At 49.1% G+C, this 25,739-nt stretch overlaps 1 protein-coding gene across 1 annotated transcript in view; it reads left to right on the top strand.

Moving 5' to 3' along the window:
• The window catches only part of LOC148038190 (proteinase R-like), a 201,946-nt gene extending 178,070 nt beyond the window's left edge, over positions 1-23,876 (top strand). Inside the window, exons 10-12 of the mRNA XM_087675219.1 lie at positions 17,718-17,816; positions 23,527-23,714; positions 23,832-23,876. Of these exons, the coding sequence (XP_087531345.1) occupies positions 17,718-17,816; positions 23,527-23,714; positions 23,832-23,876 (332 nt within the window). The remainder of the gene's footprint in view (positions 1-17,717; positions 17,817-23,526; positions 23,715-23,831) is intronic.
• Positions 23,877-25,739: the final 1,863 nt, after the last annotated feature.

Genomic DNA, 25,739 nt, shown 5'->3' with positions numbered 1-25,739 from the left:
TGGTAGCACAATTTGTCATGCTATGGTGTGTGAGCGACCGAACGTTGGAATGTATGGCACACCTCCCCATAATTTTCAGTAACCAATGCATGGCTTGCATAACCCAATGTATCGGGCATGGCTCATGGAATGCATAATCTGATGTATGGCGGCATCGGTATGATGCCTGGTGTGCAAAATCACGCATATGGGCAAGCATCAGTATTCCGTCGTGCTTTTGGGGCTCAAGGAATGAGTACTGGTTATGCAAATGCTCTGTTTAATGCTGGTATCATGGAAATTGCCTCTACACTAGTGGATACACTATGCCTTTCATGTGAGCTTGTTGAGGCCTTTTTATGCTGATGTGCCTAAGGATGTATCTACTGAAATTCAGTCCAATGTAGAGGAGTTGAATGAGATATTGGTATCCGAGCAGATTTTGGCACATAAAGAGAAAAGGTCAAAGGTAAAGCTTCCATAAGCTATTGGGTGAAGTTTCACAACTGTTCACCAATGGATGCTAAATGGATGGAAGAGGATGACTTGGTAGACCATCCTCAGTTGTTACAGCTTTACCTTGATGCCTTTCAGTTAGAGCCGACTTTGGATCGGGCTCTTTCAGGTTCAGCAGGGCAAGGGTCCAGAGTACCACTTGATAATCAAGGGGGAGGTAGCACTTCCACTCCTCCAGGGAATGGACTGCTCTCGTGTATAGTGGATCTCGGATGTATTCAGCATGCATCCAAGGTACTATGCTGACAGTATGTCTGCCATGAGGTCACTATTCAGTGTACTAGTCACTGTAGTATGTATGCAGATGAGTATGGTTTTCATTGCAGCTCTGAAACTATACATTTGCATTAGGTTATGATCATGAGAGACCGATTACCGAGTGCTGATTTTCAGTGTATGATCATTAGTTTCAGTGGTATTCAGCTGGTTCTATGGACAGCAACATGTGTATTGAATGCCATTGACAATCAGCCATGGTTTTGGCTCGGTTTATGCTTTACTATGGTTGTGTAGTCAGCACTGTTGAGAAACAAGCGTTTGGGATGCATTTGATGAGTTTCCGGCAACAGTTCTGGACTATTGTTGAGCTTTATGCTATGTTTATGCTGGCTGGAAATTTTCAGCAAATGGTGGGCATAAGAGATAGTTAGTCAACAGTGGCCAATGTTGTGTTGACTATGATGCCTTGTGAAAATTCCAGTGCAATATTGTTTGCTTTGACACATTACAGTGCAATCGAGGACGATTGCAAGGATTTCAAGGGGGTGGTCTGTCATGAGGATGTGAAAATTTGTAGCTTTACTTATGCTTAATTGACATTTGATTAAAGGATTAATCAAATGCGCAATTAAAAGTTGCACATGTGTTGCACATGTGAGGTGCAAGCTACTTTTTCACAGTTGAAGGCTAAAGGACCCAGTGAAAAAGATGGGTGTCAAAGACAAAAGTTGTAACAAGTTACATTTGTTAGATTCTAGGTGAATTTTGGTGTCAGTTTGCCCCTAGGACCATTAATTGGCCATTAAGTGTCAGTGGTGACACTAGGGACTAGGCATTAATTAATGGATTAATGCTTGTCCAAGGGTCAATTAATGCATGGGACCACTTTGGGTTGCAAATGGCCTAGCCAATTAATATTTGGATAGGCAAGGTCAATTTTCTGGCATGGATTAAGGGCTGAATTAATTTTCAGAATTAATTATTTCTAAAAATTAATTAAATGACTGGAAATTGCTGAAAATGGATTAAGAAAGCTGCCACTTGGCAAAACTTTCCCATGCAAGTGGGGGAAAGGCTAAATAGGGTTGAAGGGAGAGGGAAATCTCGTTTTTTCATTTTGGAGTTGTTGGAAAGAGGTGTTGGACTGTTGCTGCCAGCTTTTGGGGCCATTTCCCAACCATTGGAGACCATTTTGGTGATGGAGATTGCATATTCTTGACCTTGGGAAGCTGGCAATTGCTGCTGATGCACTTTCTCCTGAAGATCGCAGTGTCTGATGCTCCTATTGTGGTTGTTGCATCCGTTTGGGGCTGGTACAACAGGGCAACAGCTAATTTTGATCAGTTCTTCGTGACAAATCTCAAAATTTTCTCTCTCTACAGCATTCTCTCATCTCCTTCAGCCTATGCTCAGCCATTCTGAGCAATTCTCAGCCATTCGGAGGAGATCTCAGCCAGTTTTGGTGGGCTGATCTGTAATTTCTGCAGTAAACCCCAATTCACAACAGAAATTAGGGTTTAGCAGTCACCTTGGGATCCGTGCCAGAGATTGAAGGCTCAAGGGACTGAAATCTGCAGCTGATAATTGAAGATTATCAAGGGATTTCAGGAGCCAACCCATCCCAAATTGATTTGGGGTAGCATTTGGCCAGCCAAGGGTCAAATTGGAGAAGAAGTCCTGGGTGAATCAAGGGCAAATGACCCAAAAGGCTTGCTGGTCATTTATGATAGCAAGAGCAATTGGTTAGCAGGAGGAGATTGAAGAATCTCGAGTTTTACTCCTTGCAATTGGATGAAAGCTAAAGAAATACCGCAAGGGGCGCCAATTTTGGGGCCAACAGGGTGTCTACTGTCCAAGAATGTTATGGTAAAGTGTGTATTTCATTTTATGTGCATTTATTTATTGCTGTAATTAACTCTTAAATCAGGTTATCACCACCCATTCCAAGAAGGAAGGCTGGTTTCATTATGCATGTTGTGGGATACTGCCAGGAAGCAACCCAACTGGTTGTGCCTCAATTGTACAGACATGTGGCCTCTTTGGTGCTGGCTCAAGTGGGGTACTTCTGCTAGCCACTATTTCTCATGTGGTCAAGTGGGTCATTTCATGGGCAAATGTTCAAATCACAAGAGTGTTTTGGTGGATCAGCCCATGGACAAGGACCAAAATTTGTCTCCTTACTCTGTTGAGCAACAGATTGCTCAGCCTCATCAGTCAAAAGGCAAGCAACCTGCTCCTTCTTCAAACTTCGAAACCCAAGGGTGGATGGAAGCCAGATGAAACAAAAGAAAGGCAAAGGAGACTTCTATCTTAGCCACACATGTGCCCCTTCTTCTTCACAGGACCCTCTCTGCACTTTTTCCCATCGCAGAGACAAATCCTTGGATGCACCTACCACTCAAGCCCCTACTATTACCAAGAAACCGCCACCCTCTAAAGAGTCATAACCACATCAGCAACCATCCCTATCATCACCGTGCACCCACGATCCATCGCCTCAGTTGGCTTTTGATGCTATTGGTAGAGTCATCACTCCATGGGGTTGAACTTTTCCGTGTTGGTGGGCTTCTTTGAAGATGGTGTACTAGAGACATTGGTAGTCAAACAAGAGGGATTGTGGAGCTCGAACCCCCATCACGTCGTGTACGCTACCCCCGCCCCCGTTCGATCGTCATGTCTCGCCGAATTCATTGCCATCACCAGCGCCAAGGCCCCATCGCCATCCCCCTTGCCATCACTTGCGCTCCATCGCCAGAGCCATTGCCATCGCCATCCCCCTCTCCAGGGCCATCCCCATCGCCAAGGCCATCGCCATCGCCATCCCTCTCATCGCCTGCGTCCCATCCCCCTCTCCATCGCCAGGGCCACATCGCCATCCCCCTGCGCCACCGTCTGTGCTTCCGCGCCGCCTGCGCCCGCCCTGTCCCCCCCCCCCCCCCCCCTGCACATGTCCCACCCACCCCAGCCCCGTTTTCTTCTCCCCTGGCCGCAGTCCCCGCCCCCGCCTGTCTTTTCCTCCCCCCACCCCCCGCAAACCACCGGCATCGAAAACAACAAAATCCCCCCCCCCCCCCCCCCCCCCAAGTTGCTCCCTCCCCCTGCAGCAACTCCCCCCTCCAGTAGCATAGCAGCGTGATAGGTGGTTTCTCCTAGAAGGGACGCGCAATGGAAACCTATGGTGAGACGCCGGCGCACTTAGTGAGTCCCCCCCAGTCAAACACCTTGCGTGTAGTCCTCTTTGAGGAGCAGCTCTTAGCCGTTCGAGCTAAGGAGCTGGAGCTAAAGGAAACAGTGATTTATGGTCAGATAGTAGGACATTCCCCAGCCGGGGCCCAGCTTCGGGACTGGCTTCACTCCATGCTGCGCGTCAACACAACGCAAATCGTGGAGGCGGTCCTAATGGGCCAAGGGATTTTCATGGTCAAGCTCAGCTCGGCAGACGCAGCTCGCGAGTTGCTTACCAGTTCATCATATGCATCCATGAAAGGGGTCATATACATGGTCCCTCGGTATAGTGGCTTTACTGTGGAGACATTTGCACTCCAAAACAGATTTCTTCGGCACCCGGTCACCCTTCTTTTTCCCAGCCTGGTGATAGAGTATCGCCAGCTCGTGGAAGACTTTGGATGGCTCTTTGGCACTATCCCTCTCGCGTCCTTCGCGGATGCAATGACAACTGCAGGAGTCCCAAAGGTATGGGTGGCAGTGAAAGAGGTCAAGAATATCCCACAGTTCCTAGAGATTGAGGCGGGCGGGCACTCCCCTTTAGGGAGCAGGTCATTGTGACGAGGCAGCCAGGGCAGTGCCTGCGCTGCTACGACTTTGGGCATCAGGCAGCAGGTTGCATGCGCTTCCGAGCCAAGGTGGCTCCGCCGACAGGCCCGCAGGTGGACATTGAGGGCTTCACACGGGTCCAGAGACGACAAAGAGGGAGACGGCAGGGGGGGGCATAGCCAGCGTCTCAGACCTAGCCTCGGCAGCAGGGAGCATGTGGGCGTGCTACGCCCCCGCGGCAAAGCACTCCACAGCCCACCCCTGGCCGCCCCACCCGGCAGAACCGCAACCTCCCACATCCACCACCCGCGCCACACACTACCTCTCCAGAGTCCGCACAGCCCCCACACCCACCTCCCTCCACATCCCATGCCCCCGTCCCCCCCCTCCCACTGACCCTGGCCCAGAGCCCCCCATTTCCAGGGCCACCAACCCCCCCCCGACACCCGCCATGTACCTCCGTCCATCCCACCATCCCTCGATCATCCTTCCCCCACCACCCCCAGTACGGAGCATCCCCCCTGATCCGCACCTGGTTTAGGCGATCCCCCCCAAATCCACCCCCCCTCCTCCCACAGGAGGTGATGAGCCACACACGCCTACACCCTCTTTGCACCAGCAAATCTGCCACACACCCCCAAATCTGCCAAGAGGCAATCATACAGGCCAGGTAGCAAAGCTAGGAGGAGGAGAGAGCACTCCGGCGGGACCTTGCAGCCACGCAGAGATTATTACAGGAGGCACCAGGGGATCCCACTCTCCACGCACAGGAGGTGCATGCGCGAGCAGCCATTGCTGGCCAAGAGGACAGGCCCTCAGAGTTCTCTGTCCGCACCTTAGCAGCCTTCTGGGCGCGGAAGGGGGAGACGATGTGCAGGGAGTTTTTTTAGGTGCACTAGCCTTGCACCTCAGGAGAGCAGATATGCAGCCTCCGAGATCAGTATGGAAGGACCAGTTCTAGCCCAGACAAGGTGATGGAGATTGCCACCGAGTAGTACAATCACCTCTTCCAGCAGGAGACAGCCTCAGCTAGAGGACAATGATGTAGATAGCAGGTCTGGGATAACATCCCGTCCCTCGTTACAGAGGAGATGGGACGCTCCCTCCTAGCCCCCTTTATAGAGAAGGAACTAGAAGAAGCTTTCCATACACAGGACGGGCAAAAATGCCCGGGAGAGGATGACCTCTCTAAGGCTTTCTTCACTACCTTCTGGGAAGTGGTGAAGGACCCCCTACTGATGGCCTTTCAGGAGATTTTCACTTCAGGACAGATGCTAGGGAGTCTTTCGGTAGGCCTTATCACTCTTCTCCCCAAAGGGGGAGACCGCCGGCTCTGCTGAAGCTTTCCAAGTGGAGACCGATCACCTTGTTGTCAGTGGCCTATAAGGCACTGGCAAAGATGATTGGTAGGCGACTATGCCCCTTGCTTCCAGACATCATCCATGACACACAGATAGGCTTTGTCCAGGATAGGAGCATCTTGGACAATGTATTCACCTTCTTTGAGGCGACAGAGTGGGCCCAGCATAGTGGGGAGAGACTGGTCGTACTACTCTTGGATTTTGAGAAAGCCTATGACAGGGTGGAGTGGGATTTCCTAGAGGGCACCATGGTGAGGTTGGGTTTCCCCCATGCTTGGATTTCCAGGGTCTCCACACTTTATAGATAACAGGATTCTCATAGGAGGGAGGCGAGAGGAGGAGTTTCGACTGGAGAGATCGGTCCCACAGGACTGCCCCCTGACCCCGCACCTGTTCCTTCTCTTTGCAGAGGCAATGTCTCACTTCCTCAGGTCACGTGTGAGTAGATTATGTGGCCTTCGACTTCCAGTAAGAGAGGTCCGACAGGGCTGCCCCCTGACCCCGCACCTGTTCCTTCTCTTTGGAGAGGCGATGTCTCACTTCCTCAGGTCATGTGTGAGCAGATTATGTGGCCTCCGACTTCCAGTAAGAGAGAAGACCTAGTTGTTAGACTCAGAGTATGCAGATGATACAACGCTCTACATAGAAGATGATGAGTTGATGCTGGAGAGAGTGAGATTGGCTCTTGAGGTGTTTTGTTCTGCAGCGGGAGCAAAAATCAACTAGCGAAAGTCGGTTGGTTTCCTCATAGACCCTGACTCTAGCATGGAGTGGGGCGTCCACCTGGCATTTAGATGGGTGAGCAGAGGACAAGCCGTCCGGTACCTAGGGTTTTAGGTGGGACTGGACAGCACTCCCGCCCACAGTTTCTTCTAGTCCTCAATTCTATTCGGAGGAAGCTGACCTACTAGAGCACGGCTCGCCTCTCACTAGCCGGTTGAGCCCTGGTGGTTAGCCAAGTCCTCCTAGCGACGGCCTGGTACATCGCCTCGTGTTGGTGCTTCTCCTCCTCCTGTGTAATGCAGCTTCGCCGCCTAGTGCGGAATTTCCTCTGGTTCGAGTCAGACGACTCTAGGGATTCCAAGGCCCCAGATCACCCTTCCTACGCAGCTTGCTCCGTGTGTGGCAGGGCCTTCGTAAGGCCCTAATCCAAAGCCCCCCAGGCTGTCAGGAGGAGATAGACCATCAGCCAGTGATTTGGAACCCCCAGGTCAGGGACCGCGAAGGGGCACAGATTTGCGAGCGCCCCCACATCCAGTGGGCTGGTTGGGAGGCTGGCCCGGCTCGTACCATCAAGACATGGCGGGAGGTGTACAGGATGGCGGACGAGGAGGTGCTGTAGCAAGTATCAGGCTGGTAGCAAGAAGTGGAGCTGAGGAGAAGGGAGATAGATGCAGCAATACCTTAGGAGTGGCTTGCTCTCCCGATACGAGAGCCGATAGAGCCCGGGGAGGTATGGGCTACTAGGTTTTCACCAGTAGGCATCCCCCTATAGGTGGCAAGAAGAGTGGGTGGCACTCCACCTGGGACCTTTTTCACAGTGCAGGAAGGGGGGCGTCTGACTTTTAACAGAGGGCAGCAGGACGAGGGGATAGCTGGCCTTTCATGGAAGAGGATCCGGGTGGTTGGCCTTCAGGGGAAGACATGGCGGTTGGACCCTTTGGTCTTTTGGCAAGAGCTCAAGGAGTCGCGCCTCTGGATCTAGGAAGGAAGGCCACTTGATGAGCTAGAGTGGGATCTGGGAGAGTGGTTTTGGCCGGCCACTGTGGTCGCCAAGAAGCCACCGAGGTTCCTGGAGTACACCGCCAGGATTGGTAGACACGTACTAATGCAGGAGGATATGGATTGGGCACCGTCACATAGCAGGCACAGGGCGGAGCATAGCATCACGGAGCTGTTCCGACGGACCTTTTGGCGCTGCCTATGGGACAGCTTGAGGGTGAGGAGGGTATCGTATTTTTTATGGCTCGTGGCACATGGAGGCTTGGCGGTGGGAAGCTAGTTTGCCCAGGTGTAGAAGGAGGGAGTTTGTAAGCACTGCGCACAGCAGTCTATGGAAGCCCCAAAGCACTGCCTTTGGTCGTGTGAGGTAGCACAGCTCGTGTGGAGAGGAGTATGCCGCATCCTTCGCCGCATAGCACCCAGCCTTGGATGTATCTCTTGAGGAGCTTTCTGCTGGCAGGCGGTCAGCCAGGGGCGTCACCTTCTATATGAGGCCGGGATGCAGGATACGATATTCATTATCGAGGCAGGGTCGTGGGCAGTGGTGGGTTTAGAGGCTCTACCCATCCGCCAGGTACACGAGCCCACAGCAGACCTGTCTGAGGTATGGGAAATCATAGGGAGTCTTACTGGTTGGCATATCTTGAAGGCGCAGTGTCAGGTGGCTTTCGGCGAAGAGAGACTTTCAGTATAGGTGACCTTAGCAGAGCTCTGGACCTCCATCATCCACTCCCTTCGAGGCCGATGGGATCAGGTGCAGGGCAAGTCCAAGTCTCGTCAGGAGCTCCGATGTCATTTCATGCGCACTTGGGGCGGCCAGGACGTGTTCTTCATGATGGAGGTAGGCAGCCCCAGATGGCGATACACCCCCCCTCCATGGCTTCTTGCCCCCCATCCCCCCTAGACCGCCTTGAGAGGCTTATATATATGATGTATCAGTGACTTTTCATCAGCTCCAGCTTCTCTGTTGAGCATGAGTACTCCGTTGCATAACTCAAAAAAGTTCCGCCTACACGTCGCGCTGCTGTCTCCCCGCCTGACACGTGCCATCCGATTGGTCGCCCGTCCGATCGCGCCTTCCGTTTCGTCACGCCCACTGTCCGACGGTCGCGCAATTCGGCTGGTCGTGGTTGCTGTCCGACTGTCCTGCACACTGCCCGACTGATCGTGGCCGTCTTAGCACTGCTCGCGCCTCTCTGTTCGGCTTGCGCGCCCTCGCCCCCAAGGTGTGTAACGGCCGCCTATCCCCCCTCTTGCCTGGCTATCCCCCGGGGTTGACCGTCTCTGCACACCCCCCCCTCCCCCCCCCTCCCGAGTGCCGCCTTGACGAGAGGCCTGGCCCACAATCAGTCTGCAACACCACCACCACTGAAAACAGAACACCCCCCCTCCCGTCCCCTCTTTTTTCTTCCCTTCCCCTCCAGTTGCTCCCTCCTCCTATAGCCACTCCCCATTCAGCGACACAACAGCGCGATAGGTAGGTTCTCCCAGTAGGGACGGGCAATGGAAACCTTTGGTCAGACGCCGACGTACTCACCGAGTGCCCCCCCAGTCGAACACCTTGCGCATAGTCCTCTCTAAGATGTAGCTCTTAGCCGTCCGAGCTAAGGAGCTAGAACTAATGGAAACAGCAATCTATGGTCAGGTAGTAGGACATTTCCCACAGCTTCGTGACTGGCTCCACTCCACGCCGAGCATCGGCTCGGTGCAGATCATGGAGGCGGTCCTAGTGGGCCAAGGGATCTTCATGCTCCGCCTCAAATTGGCAGACGCAGCTCACGAGCTACTCGCTAGTTCACCTTATGCATCCACGAAGGGGGTCATATACATGGTCCCTTGGTACAGTGGCTTTACGGTGGAGGCGTTTGCACTCCACAACAGGTTTCTTCGGCACCCGGTGACCCTCCTCTTCCCCGGCCTAGTGATTGAGTACCGCCAGTTAGTGGAAGACTTCGGGAGGCTCTTCGGCACTGTCCTTCTTGCGTCCTTCGCGGATGCAGTGACAGCGGCGGCAAGGGTCCCAAAGGTATGGGTGGCAGTGAAGGAGGTAAAGAATATCCCACAATTCCTAGAGATTGAGGTAGACAGGCATTCCTTTAGGTAGCAGGTCATTGTGACTGGGCAACCAGGGCAGTGCTTGCGCTACCAAGACTTTGGGCATCATGCAGCAGTTTGCACACGGTTTGGAGCCAAGGCGGCTCCGCCTATAGGTCCGCAGGTGGATTCTGACGGTTTCACAAGGGTCCAGAGGCAACAGAGAGGGAGACGGCAAGGGGGGGCACAGCCATCCCCTCAAGCCCAGCCTCGTGAGTAGGGTGATGGCAGACGAGCGCCCCCCTCTTGGCAAAGCACTCCACAGCCCCCCCTGCCCGCCCCACTCGGCAGGACCAATCCCCCCCCCATTTTATCCACATGAGCCATAGACTGCCTCGCCGGAGCCCCCACAGCCCCCTCACCCACCCCTCCCCCACATCCCATCCCCCCCCTCCCTCCACTGACCATGGCCCACAGCCCCCCCTTTCCAGGGCTTCCACCCCCTCCCCACACCCACCATGCATCTCTAGCCACTCCACCATAGCGCGATCCAATCCACCCCCATCCCCCCCCCCTACGGAGCACTCCCCTTGATCCGCACCCAGGTCAATTGACTCCCCCCAGACCCACTCCCCCTCCTCCCACAGGAGGTGATGAGCCACACACACCTACCTCCTCTGCACACCAGCAGCCCCCCCCATCCACACAGCCACTAGCTCATCTGCCCCTGTCACCCGCCTTACTTTCCCGAGACGGGCACAGCTACTACCACGAGTTTTTTCACACTGGCCCATGGTCTTACCTGCGAGTTGCGGAGCGTGGAGAGTTCCCACTATCTCTAGAGGTGCGGATCTTCGTGGTTCGTAAGTCAAGGAGGGGAAAGGTCCACCTACTAGCACCACCGGATGGACCAAACTACGCTTTCTTCTTCCAGTCATCCTTCTCAGAGGAGTGGACGACTACACAGATTGAGGAGGAATTGAAGAGTCAAGTGGCAGATCACATCTCCCAGTGGATGGGAGATGAAGGACTAGCACTGTTCGCACAACAGTGGCCAGGCTGCATGATGGACATTAACTGATGGGCTGACGCCGACGTCCCGCATTTGAGCATTATCTTTCGAGCCCCCCCACAGTGGGGAGCGCCGAGGGATGTGATTGCGTGGCCCCCGGCACAGGCGGCCCGCTTCTACCAGTGTATAGAGTCGGGGTTTTCAGCATGGCTAATAGATGCATTGATAGTACCACCTGGAGCATCTATCACCCCTATGGTCGGCCGAGGGCCACCATGGGGGACTGGAGCTCACCATCCAGGCCAGCGGCAAAACGTACCTGCATGCTTCGCAGTCTCTCTTCTTCATCTGCAGCTTCCACGCCGAATAGATGCCTGTTCGGTTAGTCAGAAGTTTCCCCATGAGCCTACACCTTGCATCCTGGAATGTGAATAGTCTCCATTACAATGGGGCGCATAGCTCGAGGAAGTTGATTGTCCGACAAGAGCTGCAGCCTTCCCTCGCCAGACGGATAGACATCTTGCTACTGCAGGAGCACAAGCTCACCCTCGCCCAAGCTTAGCGGGTTGGGAAGGTACTGCCAGGCAGCTCGCATACTTATTGGGAGCAAGCCATAGGTGCCCACGGCAGGAGCGGAGGTGTATGCACATCGATTGGTCCGAGTCTCACCACCTGTGTACGAGACCATGGGACGATAGTGGTAGGAAGGGCTCTATGGATCAGACTGGATATTGGGGACTCGTGTGTTGGAGTCCTCAATGTCTATGCCCCTACGGAGGTTAGGGCACGCAGCAGGTTTTGGGGGGAAATTGTAAATGGACTCCCTGAGGTGAACTCCTGGATTGTTGGAGGAGATTTCAACAATCTGGAGGCTTTGGAGGACCAGCAGGGCAGGGGAAGAAACTACGAGAGTATGGTTGGGGAGGAGCAGGAGGCATCGGAGGTCTTTTTGCTTGCAGTCGGAGCACCGGATGCCTGGAAAGGCCCTGCCTTCCACAAGAGGGAGAGGTCGTTGGACTTTTCTTGGGGATACAGGCGACTAGGCAGAGTCTTGCTGGAGCGGTTGGACAGGTTTTATGTAGGAGAGTGGGGAGGTTCTTGCAGAGGCTAGATTGAGCAGTTGGCAGGTACCACACTTCCGATCACTGCCTGGTTCTCCTCGCACTTGATCCCCCAGCATCCGCCCTAGATACACAATCCTGTCGGATCCCTGACTCGATCTATAGGAGGGAGGAGGTGTCGAGACAGATAGAGCAGATCTAGACCAGAGAGTGGGAGAGGAGGGACAGGATAGCAGAGGAGGTCGCAGAGGTCCTAGTCGAGTCAAGTAGAATTTGCCAAGAGGCAGCCCTACAGGCCAGGCAGCAGTGCTGGGAGGAGAAAGCACTCCGGCGGGACCTGGCAGCTACGTAGAGATTGTTGCGGGAGGCACCAGGGGACCCCATCCTCCACGCACAGGAGGTGCGCGCGCGTGCAGCCATTGCTGGCCTAGAGGACAGGCGCTCGGAGTTCTCTTTCCGCAATTCAGCAGCTTTTTGGGCACGGAAGGGAGACACGATGTGCAAGGAGTTCTTCCAGGTGCACCAGCTCCGCACCGCGGGAGAGCAGATACGCAGCCTTAGGGATCAGTATGGGAGGACCCGTTCTAGCCCTGATGAGGTGATGGAGATTGCCACCGACTATTACACACGCCTCTTCCAGCAGGAGACAGCTTCAATTAGAGGAAAGAGATGCAGACAACAGGTATGGGATCACATCCCGTCCCTCGTCACAGAGGAGATAGGACACGCCTTCCTAGTTCCCTTCACAGAGAAGGAACTAGAGGAGGCTTTCCATACACAGGATGGGCAAAAATGCCCGGGGGAGGATGGCCTCTCTAAGGCCTTCTTCACTACATACTGGGAGGTGGTGAAGGATCCCCTACTGAGGACTTTCCAGGAGATATTCTCCTCAGGAGAGATGCCAGGGAGGCTATCAACAGGCCTTATCAGTCTCCTCCCCAAAGGGGGAGACCGGTTGGAGCTATCCCAGTGGAGACCGATCACCTTATTGTCAGTGACCTATAAGGCTCTGGCAAAGATGATTGATAGACGATTACGCCATGTGCTTCCAAACATCATTCATGACACACAGACAGGCTTTGTACAGGATAGGAGCATCCTAGACAATGTATTTACATTCTTTGAGGCGACAGAGTGGGCTCAGCATAGTGGGCAAAGGCTGGCAGTACTACTATTGGTCTTCGAGAAAGCCTACGACAGGGTGGACTGGGATTTCCTAGAGGGTACCATGGTAAAGTTAGGATTTCCCCACGCTTGGATTCGCGGGGTCTCCGGCCTGTACAGATCAGCCACCAACAGGGTTCTCATAGGCGGAAGGCGAGGGGAGGAGGTCCGAATGGAGAGATCGGTCCGACAAGGTTGCCCCGTGGCCCCATACCTGTTCCTATTTGTCGCAGAGGCGATGTCCCACTTCCTCAGGTCACGTGTGAGTGGACTACGCGGCCTCCGACTTCTAGTGAGAGAGGAGACTGAGTTGCTAGACTCAGAGTACGCAGATGACATAGGACTCTACATAGAGGACGATGAGGTGATCCTGGAAAGAATGAGGTTGGCTCTTGAGGTGTTCTGTGTTGCAGCGGGTGCGAAAATCAACTGGTGAAAGTTGGTTGGCTTCCTCACAGACCCAGAATCCAGCACGGAGTGGGGAGTCCCCTTGGGATTTAGATGGGTGAGTAGAGGGCAGACCGTCTGATACCTAGGGTTCTAGGTGGGACTTGATATCACTCCTGCCTAGCAGTTTCTTCCTGTTCTAGAGCTTATTAGGAGGAAACTGACCTATTGGAGCGTGACTCGCCTCTCACTAGCCGGTCGAGCCCTGGTGGTTAACCAGGTCCTCCTAGGGACGGCTTGGTACATCGCCTCGTGTTGGTGTTTCTCCTCATCATGCGCAGGGCAGCTTCGCCGCCTGGTGCGGAATTTCCTTTGGTCAGGGTCTGATGGTTCCAGAGACTCCAGGGCCAAGGTGGCATGGGTGACCATCATACGACATCGATCAGAGGGAGGGCTTGGGATCATAGACCTAGAATATCAGAGTAGGGCCCTCTTGGGCAAGTTAGTTGTCTACGGTCTCACATCAGGTGGGCAAACTTGGAAGGTCTTACTGCAGGAGGGCCTTCAGGTTTGTAAACCGAGGCTTGGCAGGGAATGGAGGCCGTCCCTGAGATGGATCTTCACTTCAGCCCAGATTACCCCGCCCAGATCACCTTTCCTGCGGAGCCTACTCTGCGTGTGGCAGGGCCTCCATAAGGCCCTAATTCAGAGCCCCCCGAGCTACCAGGAGGAAATAGACCGTCAGCCGGTGATCTGGAACCTCCAGGTCAAAGACAGGGAAGGGGCACAGTTAGGTGAGCGCCCCCACATCCAATGGGCTGGGTGGGTGGGAGGCCGGCCTGGCTTGCTCCATCAGGACATGGCAGGAGGTGTACAGGATGGCAAACAAGGAGGTGCTATAGCGAGTATCAGGGTGCTTGAGAGGAGTGGAGTTGAGGAGAAGAGAGATAGACGCAGCAATACCTCCGGAATGGCTTGCCCCCCTGATACGAGAACCGATAGAGGCCGGGGAGGTATGGGCAGCCAGGTTCTCTCCAGGAGGCATCCCTCTTCAGGTAGAGTGGGCGGCGCCCCCCAGGGGACCTTCTTTACCGTTCAGGAGGGGGGACGTCTGGCCCTTGACAGAGGGCAAGAGGATGAGGGGATTGCCACCCTTTCATGGAGGAGGATTCGGGTGGTGGGTCTTTAGGGGAAGACATGGCGACTAGACCCCTATGTCTTCTGGATGGAGCTCAAGGAGTGGCGCCTTTGGATCTGGGAGGGTAGACCACTTGATGAGCTAGAGTGGGACCCAGGAGAGTGGCTATGGCCGGCCTCTGCGGTTGGAAAAAAGCCACCCAGGCTCCTAGAATACACTGCCAGGATTGGCAGACATGTATTGATGCAGGAGGATATGGATTGGGTGCCGTCACGCAGCAGACACTGGGCGGAGCACAGCATCACGGAGCCCTTCTGACGGACCTTCTCGCACTGCCTATGGGATAGTTGGAGGCCGAGGAGGGTGTCGTATTTTTTATGGCCGGTGGCACATGGAGGTTTGGCGGTGGAAAGCTGGCTTGCCCACATGCAGAAGGAAGGAGATTGTAAGCGCTGCACACAGCAGCCTCTAGAAACCCCAAAGCATTGCCTTTGGTCTTGTGAGGAGGTGCAGCTTGTATGGAGAGGAGCATGCCGTATCCTTCGATGTATAGCCCCCAGCCTTGGGTGTATTTCATGGGGAGCTTTCTGTTGGCAGGCAGTTAGCCAGGGCCGTCACCTTTTGTATGAGGCCGGGATGCAGGACACGATTTTCATGATCGAGGCAGGGTCATGTGCAGTGGTTGGTCTGGAGGCTATACCCATCCGCCAGGTACTAGAGCCCACAGCAGACCGCTCAGAGATATGGGAGATCATAGGGAGTCTTACTGGATGGCATATTTGGAAGGCGCGATGCCAGGTGGCTTTCGCCGGAGAGAGACTTTCAGCACTTGCGACCTTGGCAGAGCTATGGACCTCCATCATTCACTCCCTCTGCAGCCGATGGGAGCAAGTGCAGGGTGAGTCCAGGGTTCGTCAGGAGCTCCGTGGTCACTTCATGCATACCCGGGGCGGCTAGGGCCTATTCTTTGTGCTGCAGGCAGGCAGTCCCATTTGGCGATATACCCCTCCCCCATGGCTCCTTGCCCCCATCGGTAGACCGCCCTGAGAGGCTTGTATACATGATGTAGTGGTGACTTTGCATCAGCTCCAGTTTATTCTGTTGAGCTTGAGCACTTTGTTGTAATCAGCTTTTTGTTGTAATCAGCTTTTTGAGTAATATATTTAGCCACATTTTCTTGGAAAAAAAAAAAAAAGAGTACTCCGTTGTAATCAGTTTTTTTGAGTAATATAATCAGCCACATTTTACTTGCAAAAAAAGAGACATTGGTAGCCAAAGCCCAGGCCCATGCAACTAAATCGTGCTAAAACTTGTGATCCTTCGTATCTGTCTAGTCTCGAGATGTCTTTTGCACTCTTGTCTTGTTGTAGTTAATCCATTGTATTTGGTTCATACATGATGGCCTAGAGCCAACCTGCCCTTTGTAATCTTGAAATATTATACTTTTTTTCGTAATTAATATAAAATTACCCATTACCGGAAAAAAAGTTGAAAGTCCAAAGAGGGCTATTAGAGAGGAGAGAAATGCTAGAGTGTGGAGAGAGTATCCTTTCATACAACTGTATTTCCTGATGGTGCTGAGGGTAATTTTAGGGCCTCTGCGGAAGCTATATACATTTTTCCCTAGCATCACGCAGCTTCATTAATCAGCAAACATCTTGAGGATTCTGGGTATTGGCTGTGTCTGAAGGCCTTAGGTGCTCTTTACTTGGATTTCTCCCTGGACCTCGGTGAAGTATTCAGGATACCATGTGGGGATAAATATTGCTTCAAAGCATCAACTGGTTCTCTTTCTATCGAGCATTTGATAGAAAATTCACTTTTGGAGTAACTCTCTCCAGCATGGAGAGTAGTGGTGCTTATCCATGTTCTCTTGGTGACTATATGGTATATGATTTCCCATTGGGCCTTCTCCAAATGCTACATTGGCCAACTGAAGTGTCTCATAAATAACTTCATTTGGTATGGGGGAGAGGGCAACCAAGCTAGGTTGAAGGTGGCTGGTGATCGTTATTATTATTAGTATTATTTTTCAGAGAGGGACGGTTATTATTCAGCCAGGCTTCAGAGGCAGAATTGGGATCATTTACCCAAATTCTTGAAGCAGGGTCTTGTTGGTCAAGTTTGTAGTTAGAGGCCACCTATGTGAAGGGGCTCAGAAGGTGCTGTTTCTTTGGAGACTAGAGGAGATTAAGGGTGGTCCTTAATAGATAATTGTCAGATGGATTTTCTTCCAGCAAAGGCTAGAATTGGTGTTCCTGCACATGTTGAAGAGAGGTTGAGGCAGTCTCATTCATTGAATAACCAGGTTAGATCATACATTGGATACGCTCAAGGATATGGATCACATCTTTTTCATGGAGATTCTCATTGTAGACAGGGAACATCATGGGGGAGTCGTTCTCCTTCATAGACCTCCCTCTAGACATTCAGAGAGAGAGGTTACAATCTCTTAGGTGAGGCTAGATGGTGATTCAGTCCATACAAGGGGACTCTGTGAAGGGGTAGAAGATAGATTTTCTTACCTTACAAGCTTGGATTGGTCTTTTCCTGGAAGATGCATTACTTTTGGTGATAGCTTCAGGGAGATAAGAGGATTAGTAGTAGTGAACATCAACTAAAGATTGTACACTACCCCCCACCCAGCTTGTTGTCCTGGGGTGGAGCTTTGGGCATATTAGAGGAGAATATTGCAGATACTCAAGTGGGATCTAAGAGAGTGGATACAAATGAGTAAGAGGAGATTGGAGGATAGCTTCCAGCCCAAAGCATCTCATTGTTCTTGTAGTTATTGACACATAGGAGCTTTGCAGTACGCAGCTGGCTTGGAGTTTGACAAAGCCCCAGAAGCCTACCTGAAATGCGGAACAGCAGAGGAGACTCCGAAGCACTAGATTTGGGGTTATTACAGGGCCCCAGAAGTTTTGAGGAGAGCCCTTAGATTTGTATTCCACGACACTCATGGATGATGATGGTGGACTCGGGTTAATGTGGGTCATGGACAGACGGTCTAAACTGCATGAGGCCAATGCTCACCTATGCAGATACAGACATCTGCCTGCATCTCATCCCGTCTGTCTTAGATGGATGCTATGCCTTTTTATGTAATTGGATTAATAGAAAATATGGCAGCAGAAGATCTACAACTAGTTGTTAATTTATAAAAACCATTTCATTGAATTTGCTCCATGGCATACATCAACATGTTTGATCACTGATAAAGGCTTACTAGCTCATTCTATTGTTGTTAATTTATAAAAACCATTTCATTGAATTTGTTCTATGGCATACATCAACATGTTTGAGCACTGATAAAGGCTTACTAGTTCATCCTATTGTTTGCTGTACAGATTTTTTGGATCATAGCTCCTTAATACAATGGTCATTCACTAGTCGAGATCAAAGATTTGTTGTTTGTCCTGAAGGTTTTATCACATCATTAGACACAGGTAAGACTATTTTCTTTTTGATGAGATTTTACCAAAGATCTGGAGACACAAGTACTTGGTATATGCTTGTGTTTCATGAGAGTGTGGCAGGGTGGAAGAAGCCATAATATGAGGGAAGCTATGTGTCACAGATGCATGCAAAACTGCTCCCACCCTTATCGTGATCTCATCCAAAGAGCAACATGGGTCCATAGTAAACAATCCATCATATAGTGCAGTTCTATATACATGAGCCATCTCCTGCAGAATCTGGTATCTAGGATGTCTAGGAATTGGAGTGACAAGTGAGCTCTTGGTGCTGACACTTGCCATTGTAAAACTCAGATATGCATGATCTGCTACTAAACCAGTAGGTCTGCCTGAGAGGTTAAATTCAATGATATCTGGGAACAAAGAGGGTCGTCCTATAAAACAGTCTACTATACTCGATATCCCCCTTGGGGTTTCAACATGTAAACCCTCCTAAACCTGGCCATTGTGACATGATATTAAATCTGACCATCCTATGTACAGTCCCCAATTCAATGAAATGTCTACCATACTTTGTTATTTTCCTAGTGTCCCATCACGATGATCTTTGCATGTTTACATTTTGTAGGACATTCTCGATACATGACATCATGTGTGTCATACATCACTGTCTTGGCAGTACCCATGCATGCATTGAAATCTTTGACTCACAATATGTCACCTACACTCACAAACCGTAAGGTATTTGCACATAATGTCATGTAAGGAGACTCCTTTGCTGCATCTCTTGATGGTACATACCTAGGATCAGCTGGTGGAAAATAACAAACTGCTATGTACACGTCTTTGAGTCCATCTTTGCATACTCAGATCCATACATATCATGCCTGAGTATCTCTATGTACATGGAACCTGATCATGGAGCTCCTCCCTAAATAATACTGCTACTCCTTCAAATCCTCTTGTTCCCCCTGCTGTGTGTGAGTGAGAAAGGCTGACTCCCACCTGGTAAATGCCTACCAGTGCACTTGTGCATCTCAATATACATGGCAATATCTACAATCCCAAAAGCATTCTCAAAATAATCAGCATCTGTTATCTCAGGATTTGGACTGGGAGCACTTGTTGGAATTTGCGAATACTTTGTTGAGTGACTATATTCAACATAATCATAATGCTTTTCTTGACACTAATAAGGATGAGGTTCTGGATGCATATGTGGACACCAAGGATGTGATGTGTCCTCTTTCAGGTTTTCTAGGAGAAAGGTGTCATTCTCTTTTTCACAGGAAGGATCCTTGTGCTTTTCTGGATCTGTCAATGCTTGTTTTCACTGTTGGAAGGAGGTGTGGATGAAATTTTTTGGGACCAAGGGATTTAAATGAGGTGCTACGCAAATCATCTAAGAATCATGATGACTTCCTAACAAGGTTGCATTTGTTTTTTATTGCCAGCTAGTGCATGTTTTGCCAAGGAGAGCTATGGTGGATTTCTAGTCTGTTTCAACAGGAATGCCCGATTTGGGTGCAAGTTGAGGGATGCCCTGCAATGTATTGGCCTCTATTAAAAGATACCATGGTGACTGTTGGCCGTGTTCTGGTTCCCCCGACTATTAGGGCAGAAAATTGCAATTGCTTGTGCATGTTGTAGGATACTTCTCATAGAAGGCCCAGTTGCTGCATTTGAATTGTTCAAGTATGCATCCACTACTCTTTTGTCTTAAATGGGGCACTTTCACAGGCCACTAGTTTTCCTATGGGAAATTGGGTCATTATATGGCTGATTGTCTAGAACAATTCAATGCCAACGTTGGTCTTGTCGCTGTTGCAAATGTGATAGTTGAGGGTCCTAATAATGATGAGATCCCTGTGCAGAGAAATATGGATAAAATGAAAAAGCCTATGCAGCCCTCAAATCAATCTGAATCTGGTTAGGTTGATGTTGGTTTGCTAGTTGCCATGCACACAAGGACTCAAGATTCCTTACATACATGCGTGCAAAGGAAGGATAAGCCTTCTTCTGAATGTATTGCTTCTGAAGTGATTCCTTCTGGTCAGCAAAGGTCTCGAAATGCTAAAGTGTCTTCTGATTATCCTCGGGATCTACCAACCCATCTTGCCTTTGGTAGGGAAGGCAAGATGATCACTCCCTAGGATATCCATGATCGGCTCTTAAGACTCGAGATAATCCCTCTACTTCCATGTTTGGCCATCAAGGATAAAATACATTTGGACCGGCTAATTTTCTGGATGATGGGATATTTGAGGCAGTGACAGAGAAAGTTAAATCAAGGCAGGATCAGCCTAGAACCTGATTTAGTTTTTGTTAATATATGAAGATTTCCACTTGGAATGTTTGTGGAATTTACTCTTTGAAATAAGTAGCACGACATGCGGTGTATTTTGCATGAGAATAATTGGGATGTATTGTATCCTGTTGAACATAAAAGTTACACAAAACAGGTAGCATTTTGGATTGCCATGGGTTCGGAGTGTTTTATGTTGGGGGTATTGCAATGCATTACTCTGGCATCCTCATGGTGGTCCATTAAAACAATCAACCGGTGTTGGTAAAGAATGATATGTTTGGATGCTTTTTAGTAATCGAAATTATGTTTGAATGTGAGATTTTATGGCTGCTTGGGGGTTGTGCACCAAATGATGCCTTGACCCTTTACTCTTGCATGGCTAGTTAGATAGGGCTTCCCTTTTAGTCTCCTATTTTTTGCCCCTGATATACATCCAGTTCTGTCCATGTTATCACATCTAGCTCAAACTAGGCAGTTGGTTCGGCAATCCCTTCCTTTGAATAAACATTTTTTTGGGTAGGAAGTTGAAAGAAGAGAAAGATAACCTCTATAAGACATTGGATATTTGGGCATTCTTCAGGCCTCCATATTAATGCTGCTAAATCATCTGTTATTAGTTGCACTCAATTAGATTTACAGGCCTTGGGGTGGTAGGGTGTGGTGGTTCCATGTGGCAATATCACACGACATCTAGATTGTTTGGGATCAACTTCAATGCCCAAACAATTGCTGTGATGGATCTCGCAAAAGGTGGAAACTAACTCTGCTTATTGGAATATCAAGCATAGGCCATTTTATGTGTACCTCAAAATGACACAGACTATTATGTTGTCTATTGTTACCTATTTTTTACTACTTTTGTTGTAGCCTAGAATTCAGGATAACTTTGAACAACCTTATCAAGCATATCTGTTTCATGCTGTGGAAAAAGGATTTAGTACATGCTAGTATTTCTTGGATTTCCTGAAACCATGTTTGTACCCTAAAAAGCATGGGTGATGGGGCTGTTTTGGATGTTCTCACCTACTTTGGTCAAGTTCAATTGGATGGCACGTTTGGTTTTGTTCTCTATTGCAGTGGGACTCCATTGGCTCACTATGTGTTGATGTATTTTTGCACAGTTAGACGGATCTTACGGATCCTTCGTGGATACCGTAATCTATGGGGCAAATCTCAATAAAATTGCAAGATTGATAGCCCTTCCCCACCCAGCATCTAGATCATCCTTGATAGCATTGGGATCTTGCAGGTTGGCTGAGTCTAGAGAGCACTTCAGTTAACCAGATATTGCACCTTCTATTTAGAGATCACCATGGGTTGGTGACCAAAGCCAATGCTTTTTGTGGACCACATAAAACCAAGGTATAGTGGAAATCGACTGTCATGGAAGGGTGGCTCAATAAGACTCCATTTAAAAGTTTTCATTTAGAGAATGCTCATAGGTGGCATGTCCCTTGTCTCAGCTCTTTCCAAGTGCCGTATTTCAAATGGCAACCGTTTCTTTTGTACTACCAGTGTGGAGTCTTCCTATTATAGATTTATTTCTTGTCCATTGTGTGTATGTATAGAGAATATTTCCTTGACCTTCTTGGTACTTCATCTCCTTTTACTAAGGAGACTGCCCAAGCCCGTCTTGCTTTCTATGCCTTGCTCAAGGATCAAGTGGCGTGAGATATGCATGATGACTTGGATAGAGATATCTGAGAGGGAGAGGTCATGGATGTTTTGTTGCATCTATGCAAGGACAAAAGTCTAGGATGGGATGGCTTGACTTATGAGTTTTTTGAAGTCTATGTTGCCACTCTTGCCAAACATTTGGTAGCCATGTGTCAACACATCAGGTAGACTACAATTATGCATGGCTCATGGAAGGTGGTGGTCATTAAGCTGATTCCAAGAGTGATGTTGCCCTTGATGCTAAAAGAGTGGTTTCTTTGATGGAATCTATGTACAAAATTTTCACTAAAGTCATGGCTAATCGTCTCCATAAACACCTCCCTATCCTTGTGCGCCCTAATCAAATACAAATATTCTACACTAACACAAAAATCAAAACATACACTGTACAACTTTTCCCCATCAGTATTGCAATCAATTAGGAGGGAGAGGGACTTTAAGCTCCATTGCACTTCTAGGGAAAATTCAGCAAGAAATTGAATAGTCTAAGAACACCTAATTGACCATCAAAGAAAGGGAGGGAGAGAGAGAGATCCTTTGCATCCAAATAGTATACTGTTGTCAAGTCCTCATAAAAAGGATTTAATGGCTTTTCATTGAACCTTTTTTTTTTCAAGAAAATAAATTTCTATTAGTAACACCTTGGCAAAAAGCCTAAGGTAAAATACAAAGTTCAAAGAACTCTATGAAGAGGAACTAAGTACATCACAAATACAATGGTTGTGTGAACAACCAATCTGGTGGGCTATAATTGCCAAACCATATGAGGGCAATATGGAAGTAAGTGCCTGAATTCCATGTCCACAAGAAAGCCTCTCTTCTCTTCCTCATCTTCTCAGAGCTGCCCTGCATCCTCTCCCATTTCATGTGGAGTGTAAATGTATCTCTGTCCAGATCCTTGATAGACTCTGCTGTGGATAAATCCAGAAGGTCAATACCATGGATGCATCTCACAGTCCAAATATACTGGGCTATGATACTGGCAATCAACTCCCATCAATGGCAGTGTCCTTGGGTCCACTCTGCCTGCCAGTAGGGATCCTGCTCAGATGCTGTCTAATGATGAGAAAAGATTAGCTCCCCTAAACATCCTCCTAGCCACGCACTAGACCTCTATTTGTGACCCATGCTATAGCCCCGCAAGTCGCCACTGTGGTCTTTGTTGTGCTCTCCTCCAAACCTCATAGACTTTAGGGGAGTCCCATAGGCAATGTGTCTCTCTCTCTCCATGAACCATTTTATTTCTTATCCACATAAAACTTTAATACTAATGCACTATGCAATGCCTCATGCATATGAGTAGGATGTTGCATCCTTACCAGATTGGGTATATCAAGGGTTTGATGAAAGTAGTTGTAGACATCACACAAAGATGGGTTTACTAAACTTCTATAGAAGTTCTAGAAGCTACTTGATTTCCTAGTTTCAATTTAACAATGTTTGGGAGAAGGAATTGAGGAAGACAAAAATGTTAGCAGTACTAATAAACTTCCAACATCAAGTCAACAAAGATGCATCATGGTTAGTTCCAAGAAGCGGAGAAAAAAAGACACTTGGAAAACTGGAAATTTTAGTATTTACGCCAGAAAAGTTGATATGAAAAATGACTACAGAAGAAATCTGTAACATGTAGAGTCTGTTGAAAGCATGGACCTGATTATGTTTTCGAAATTTGTATAGATCTTTGCACATGTATTCCAAGAAACCTTGTGCATACTCTGAAAATTTTCAGGTGTTTCATGGATGTTTCTGTAGATGTTTGCAAATATACGCCAAGCAACCCTTGTGGACAGACTGCAGAAAATCCTAAAGTTATGCCATCCCTTCCATTTTATTACTATGATGACACCTCAAAGTACCAAAATGTTTACGATGGGGACTTTGATTCTTGTCATGATTCTGGATCAGACGTTGTCTTCCAATACACAGCAACCAGTGATATGGTAACTCATTTTTCAATTTTCTCATTCAGCTTATCCTTTCATTACATTGTGTCTATTCATTGAAAGCTGATGCTACACTAGCTCTCTTACTCATAAAGAAATTCACTTTTTGTGTAGTGGACTATTATCAACATGATACTCAAACATCCAACTCCATACTAGTATATTTCAAATAGTGTACTATGACAGTTTAGGTATACTTTGAAATGTGTGGGGGTGGGAGGGCTGCCATGTCATGCTTGGGTTGGGGTGGGACGCAAGATGCCACACCATGGTTGGGGAAGTGCACATGGAGCGAAAGATGTCAAAACGCCATGCTCTTCACAGGATGTTGCTACTGCCTTGCTCTGCACAACACAAGCCCAGTAGATAAGCAGGCGAACAAGTCTACAGGGCATGCATAGAACTGTTGAAGGAGACAAGGCAATCGCTGCAAGACAATGGGCTTGAGACTGGCGCATGTTTGCAAGCGTGCAAGCAAACAGGTCTACAGACGAGTAGGCGAACAGGTCTGAAGGTGTGCAAAGAGGGATGTGAGATAGGCGAGCACATGGACCAGTGGTGTGTGGCAAGCAAGTAGAGAGTGGCACCAAGATGCAGGGTGCAGGGTGGTGACAGGGCTCAATCAGGCGATGATAGGGCTCGAGGCAGCAACAAAGTCACACCATCTCCAACTTAAAAATCGACCAATAGAATTAGCCAAAGTCAAAGAAGCACAAAGATATGGTATGTGGGCAATGTATCAAGAAGGAAAAGCAATCATCAAGGAGTTTTCCACCCCACTTTCCCAGAAATAAATGTATCTTCTAATGGGATTTAGCTACCCTCTATTTTTGTAATGGAACTCAATGTTGTAATTAAAGTTCTCATGAGTCATAACAGCTTAGACTTTATCCCTTTTTAGTTATTTTTCCTTCTTTCCATTTTATGTGTCCTCATGGCTCTGATACTTGAAGTGGAATGTAATGAATCATTTGATCTATCCTTTAGGTCAATTTTGGCCTCCAAAGGATAATAGAGCTTGTGTGCTCTCTCTCTTTTTTTTTTTCGTAAAGGGTAATTGTATTAATGACGAAAAAAAGTACAAGTTTACTTGATTACAAGAGACATGATGGCACTAAGCCATCATGTGAAACAGTTCAAGTTCTAAGAGTTACAAGGTCATGGCAAAGATATAGAGGAAATTGCCATATGCCAGGGACGCAAGTCCTCCCGGGAAAGTAAGTCAGAATGCTGAAGAAGATCTATCTGCCAATACAAGAGACCCTTAAGCCTAGCAATATGCCGCTGAACATTACAGGCGGAATCAAAAAGAAAAGCATTCCGAATGGTCCAGTTATGCCAACAACCCCAATATCGAAGAAAGTGAAACACGAGCTTCATATGTGGCTGTGCCGGTGTTGGGTATTTGGGCTGCACAAAGACCCAATCAAAGGGCCTTAGTGAGAAACCAACCACTGCTCTCCAAATGGCTGACAAGAACGACCATATTTTCTTAGCGATAGGGCAAGAAATAAATCGGTGACGGGCAGATTCAACACTGGTGGTGCAAAAGAAACAATTGCCATTGGATATTCGTCGCTTGGAAAGAGCCGAAGCAAGCGGAAGACCCCCAATCATCACCCTCCAAAGAAAGACCTTATATTTGAAGGGTGTCTTGTTCAGCCACCCTTCCATCACAGTTGGCCTCCACCATGACCGGGATATACGCAATCCCCATAGCGCATTAGCTTTAGTGACCAGCCAGTGATGATCTTTAATCAGAAGATGATAGACCTGGTTAGCGGAAGCTTTGTCTAAACTCAGCCGGCCTTCAAAGTCCCAATCCTGCCAAGGACGATCCGAAGCAAGGGCAGGAAAGGGTTGTCTGCTCTGGAGCACCATCAAAAGCTGTTCCCATAAATGCCTGTATCCACGAGGGATCCTAAAGATCCTCCTGGCTGTACGAAATGATATTAACACATTGCGACTGGCAAGGGTGGCATCCGCGACTGAAGTTAAGCCCAAACGTGCCATACGGTTGAA

This window comes from Lygodium microphyllum, chromosome 3, assembly GCF_053477565.2.
Source record: "Lygodium microphyllum isolate KBCC chromosome 3, Lygodium_microphyllum_v1.1.10, whole genome shotgun sequence".
Lineage (NCBI taxonomy): Eukaryota > Viridiplantae > Streptophyta > Polypodiopsida > Schizaeales > Lygodiaceae > Lygodium > Lygodium microphyllum.
The sequence above is the reverse complement of the archived record's forward strand: the minus strand, read 5'-3'. Positions and strand labels throughout refer to the sequence as shown.